This window comes from Nicotiana sylvestris, chromosome 1 (assembly GCF_000393655.2).
Source record: "Nicotiana sylvestris chromosome 1, ASM39365v2, whole genome shotgun sequence".
Classification (NCBI taxonomy): domain Eukaryota; kingdom Viridiplantae; phylum Streptophyta; class Magnoliopsida; order Solanales; family Solanaceae; genus Nicotiana; species Nicotiana sylvestris.
This window is the reverse complement of record NC_091057.1, coordinates 21,754,101-21,759,299: the sequence shown is the minus strand read 5'-3', so window position 1 is coordinate 21,759,299 and position 5,199 is coordinate 21,754,101. Positions and strand designations below refer to the sequence as shown.

Below are 5,199 nucleotides of genomic sequence, written 5' to 3'. Positions count from 1 at the left end.
ATATATATATATATATATATATACAAAAAAAACCAATAATAACATAACCAATTATCCCACACCGTAAAGTCTTGGGAGGATAGTGTGTACGTAGACCTTATCCCTACCTTGTGAGGATAGAAAGGTTGTTTCCATATATATAATTCGCTAAATATGTACTATAAAGTTAAGTGAAGATCAAAAAAGAGAATTGACTAAGTTAGTAACATTGTGTAGTATCTAGAGAAAAAAAATGAATACTCCATATGTTTTAAAAAGATTGGCACTATTTCCTTAATAAGAAGGATTTATAGTCACACAAGTGAAATGACAGGTTTCAGACCACAGGTTTCAAAAGTTTTATAGTTACACAAATATTCTGGCTTATTTAAGACCACATAGCTCAAAAGTATTCTCTTTCTTTATTTTGTTCAAAACCAAACTAAGACAATCTTTTTGAAACGAAGAGAGTAATATTCTAGTTTATATGAAGGATTTTGAGCACAATATTCTATAATGTATGGAATCTACTATAGTTTATAAGTGTCTGAATCCACATGTAATAGGCAATAGCAGAAGCTAACAACATGCTAAAGAAAATTTTGAAGTATAATGCATCTAGGCATATCTATACTTGCATTTCAATGCACTCCTACGGCTACATTTGAAATCAACCTTTAATTAAGACATCCTAAACAAAAAATTTCAAATGGTGACTATTGATCCTGCTAAAGAAAATTTTAAAGCATGAAAACTACTGCTCTACGACTTCGAAATGTAGCTATTCTCAAGATATTTTATAACATCGTAGTTCATAGGGACGAAACGTAGCCTTGGCGTAACTGTTGTCATGTGACCAGGAGGTTACAGATTCGAACCGTGAAAACAGCCTCATGCAATGAAAGGTAAGACTGCGTATAATATACCCTTATGGTCCGGCCCTTCCCCGGACCCGCGCATAGCGGGAGCTTAATGCACCAGGCTGCCCTTTGTATTTCATAGGGACATGTTACTCAGGTAATCAACAAGTTGTCAAGTTTGATCAAAACTGAATATGCTGCAACAAAATGCTGTAGAACTTAAAATATTTATATGAAAAGAAAAGAAGACAAAGTAATTTCTATACCGTTTTGACTTACAAGGTGTGTATGTAACATCAGTATGCTTTTCTATTTGTACATCATCTAGCATTGTGCCTCAAACGACTCCCTGCCTAATTATCGTCCATTGCAAGGCAGCGTTACTGTCATGACATTACTCTGCTTGCCCGCAGCAGGACCCTCTGAAGCTCATCGGCAAGTCCTGGTAAGAGCACTGGTTTACGTATAGTTCCATTCATTCCGATCTGCAGGCATCTTCCACTTACATCTTCATCAGCAGTTGCAGCTAAACCAATGATCAAAGGCCAGCTCCTACTACTATGCTTTCGTATCCTCATGGTAACTTCAAAGCCATCTACATCAGGTAAGTGAAGATCCAAAAGTATAATTTGGAACGAGGAAACAGCAGGGCCGATAGCACTGAGGCATTCATATCCAGACGAAACTACAGCAACGTTGCATCCCAATTTCTCGAGCATCTTCCTTGTTACGCCTCTATTCACGTCATCATAGTCAGCTAATAGAACTTTGACACTGTGGAGAAGAGAACGTGTATGTGAAGGATCAGAGGATTCCCCATATTCAGGTATGCTTATAGGAATTGATGGCTGCCTTCGAAACCCAACAATAACGGCCATGCATTGATCAAAACCTTCTGGATTTAGGACTACACATATATCTCCTTGCATCAACTGTTTGCCATTTTCAAATACGAGAACGAAGTTAATTTAAAACTCAAATGGCAAAAAGATATGAACAACAGATTTAATAAAGCTGGCTACTTCCAATAGTTTAATCTGTAATTAAATGTTGGAATATGAATATACTTACATGAACCAACCTCCTGCAAACGGCAAAGCTCAAAGTCTCCTCAACCTCGTTGTTGCAGTACATTCGAGTGCAGAGTGGTAATGTGGATGTTATGCCCTCTGCCTTAGATCGATTAATGCTAGCGAAAATTTCAAACCTGATATAGACAATGTCAGTAGATGAGTTTGATCTCCTTGTTTTCCAACTTACATCATTTTCACTTGCCGGGAGAACTCTGAAGATAAGATGCCCTCCGTTGTTTCCTTTCAAAAGAGTTCCAACCATATGAAGTAAAACTTGAAACACTCTTCTTTCATCACCCAGAACACGATTGGGCAAAGATTTGTCAACTTCAATGCCAATATTATAACCCCTATATGTACACAAACATTTGGCAAGACAAGCGGCTTCTCTTATCATGGAATGTAGCTGAAAAGGCCGCATCGCCAATGGGAATTTTACATTGTCCTTTGTTGAAGTATCCATCACATCATCCATTAGCGTGGACACAACGTTGCTGGTCTTAATCATAGCATCCACAAGAAGCTGTTGATCAGTACCTAACTTCTCATCCTGCAACACGGAGAGCAGACCTGAAATTGAGTGCATCGGTCTTCTCAACCTATGGCTCATAACCGTCTGAAATGCATTCCTTGCTTGACTTGCCCTAAGAGCATCCTCTCTTGCTTGTTGCAGCGCTCGATTCTGTTCCAGCAATCTGTCTCTCATATGCTGAGATTCTTCAAGCACTGCAGCATGGGACAGAGCCACGGCAACCTGATCGGCTGCAGCCCTAACTATCTCAATTTCCTGGTTACTCCAAGACCTATCATTTCCGCTAGGAAGAACCAAAACAAGGATCGCATAACATTGCGGGACAATCTCAGGCGTTCCACCTTTGAAATTCGAGACCTTCAGCATTGGCATCCTAATTGCAGCCACAGTTCCCGGCTCACAACTCCCTCCACTACTTGCAGCAGCAAGTGGAGAGCCCGGGTCAAGTATCTTTACAACATCACTCCCCTTGATCTCTTTTACATCTGGATCACTGGTTTGGATCGGCATATTATACATACTGGAAATATTCCTCCCTCTAAGCTCATGACTCAGATCCATCAGATTCATCTCAGTTCTGTTCTCATTTGGCATCCAAATAGCACAATTCTGCAAATCCAATATCTTCGATAGCTCAACCAAAGTTGTGTATAGTATTGTATGACGATCAAGTGATTTCCGGATCTCTTGTGTAAGCATCCGAACATGCATTCCAGCTTCCTTTTGCTTCTTTATTATTCCAACTTCTCGATCAAGATCCCGAGTCTTCTTTTTCAGCATAAATTCCCTTACCTTGACTTTGAGCAACAAAGGGATGAGGGTTATAAGGGTTATAGCAGTGAGCATAGAGACGACTGCAGTGAGGAGTTTGGAAACAAGAAGGGCAAGCACAAGGTGAAATGTGTATTGGCCAAAATAAGTCAAGAAACTGAGGAAATGAGTTAATCCACAGAGTATAATGAATGCTCCGAATTGAAAGAGCACCCATTTAAAGGGAAAGTTAGAACAGCTGACAAAGTAAACTATCTCCATCGGAATGGAAAAATAGGCTACTGCAATAAACAAATCACCGAGTCTTTGGAAAAATAAAATTCTCTCGACACTCCAAAATACGTCATCGTCATCTTCACAATTACACTCAATAACGCTACCATTAGCAATCGATAATGAAACAAGGAACGATAAAATCAACAACCACGACGTTACTCTTTTCAACATTGCATCCAATAGACTTACTCGCGTTTACACTTTTCAGCACCAAGAACAACGACCAAGTGAAATCCCACTAGTGGAGACACTTTTCAGCACCAATGCTGCATAATGTACAATCATATACCTGATCAATTAAACCATATAAGCAAGAGACAACTAGTTAAGATTCAATAACTGGACCAAGTACATAAGAACCCCACAAATTTTTAAAAAAAAAAAGAAAAAAGAAAAGGGCTTTATTTAACATCAATATAAAATAACACAGATATGTACACAAATGCATGCACCAACATCCATTTGCAATTAACATAAGCAGGTTAATATCCAAAAAGAAGAGACTAAAAGGTGCCAAATACCAACTAGCCCCACACAACTTAAAAATGCATCTATTTATTTCAAAATTTTGACTTTTTTTCTCTTTATCAGTAAATAGAATTTCAAGTTTCTGACTTTCACAACACTACAATAATCACTCATTAGTAAAAAAGATAAACAGATACTTAATTAAAGTAAAAAATTCAATACACAGCTGTAAAAAATGCTGAGCTAAATTTACCTGAAAAGTAAACACACACACACACATCTTTCTGAAATGAAAACCAAAAACAAGCCAATCCAACAATTAGATCTCATCTTTCAGCCACATGCAAACCCAATTAAATACCAATGCATTTTTCCAGCATTGATATCATCAAAAAAGAAGAAAAAAAACAGTACCTACAAAAACTCCAATTAGCTACTCAAAAGAAGAACCAAAACCCAATGCAGCTATTAGAAAGGGACTAAAAAAAAACCACAAAGAAAAATTTAATGATCCAGTTAGAACAAAACCGGGTACCGCATTATAAACCGGGTTCCATTTCATCACCAAACATACAAAAAGAGAAAAAAGATTAGATTTTTACACCAAAATAAGGTAAAAAGTAAACTTCTCTGATTTTTCAAGAATTTAGCGACCCTTTTGTGTCCCTACCTTTCTTTCTTTCTTCTGTGCTGGAATGCAAGTTTCAAGAACTGAAATTTCTCTTACGAAGAAGAAGACAAGAAAAGAACAAGTCGAACAAGTAATGTTATAGAGAGAGGGAGAGAGATTTGTACTTTCACTTGTTTTTTAAGAGAGCAGAAAAAGTAAGCAAACAAAGGAAGAAAGACAAAGGGAAATCTAAGCTTCGATTAAGGGAGAGAGGGGGTGGGGTGCGGTGGGGTGGGGTGGGGTGGGGGAGGAGGGGTTAGGAAGGGGTGTAAGAGGGACCCACAAAACTTACATGAAGAGAACATAGACGCACTTTTACTCTTAAACGTCCTCTTCAGCCTCCCTATAAAGAAGTAGCAAACCTTTTTACCCAATTTCTTATTTTAAGAAACATTCTCATCAACTTACTTAATTCTATTTTTATATCTGCCGATATCACTCTTATTTTATATGTCACTTTTTCCATTAATTATTTTCAAAAAGAATAAAATATTTTAGATCTAAAAAATGTTAAGTACCCGTTTGTCCATAAAAAAAATATTTCTTTTTTGTCAAATTTTTTTTCACTTT

At 37.5% G+C, this 5,199-nt stretch overlaps 1 protein-coding gene across 3 annotated transcripts; it reads right to left on the bottom strand.

Moving 5' to 3' along the window:
* Nucleotides 1-520: 520 nt before the first annotated feature.
* On the bottom strand, nt 521-4,788 carry LOC104219783 (ethylene receptor 2-like). Of its 3 annotated transcripts, none has more exons than XR_709363.2 (4): nt 4,630-4,788; nt 1,911-3,780; nt 1,119-1,771; nt 521-1,036 (listed from the first exon to the last, which is right to left on the bottom strand). XR_709363.2 is itself a non-coding variant. In XM_009770514.2 (3 exons), the coding sequence occupies exons 2-3, from the start codon at nt 3,660-3,662 to the stop codon at nt 1,226-1,228; spliced, it is 2,298 nt and encodes a 765-aa protein (XP_009768816.1). In that variant the 5' UTR covers nt 3,663-3,780; nt 4,630-4,788; the 3' UTR covers nt 1,051-1,225. The 3 variants fall into 3 exon arrangements, 1 of the variants encoding a protein (XP_009768816.1); XR_709365.2 differs by having other exon boundaries at nt 1,911-3,757; XM_009770514.2 differs by lacking the exon at nt 521-1,036 and having other exon boundaries at nt 1,051-1,771.
* Nucleotides 4,789-5,199: the final 411 nt, after the last annotated feature.

Coding starts and splice junctions, on each gene's coding strand:
- LOC104219783 (XM_009770514.2), bottom strand. CDS start 3,662: ATGTTGAAAAGAGTAACGTCGTGGTTGTTGATTTTATCGTTCCTTGTT. Junction 1,772..1,910: donor TTTGCAGGAGGTTGGTTCAT/GTAAGTATATTC, acceptor AATGGCAAACAG/TTGATGCAAGGAGATATATG.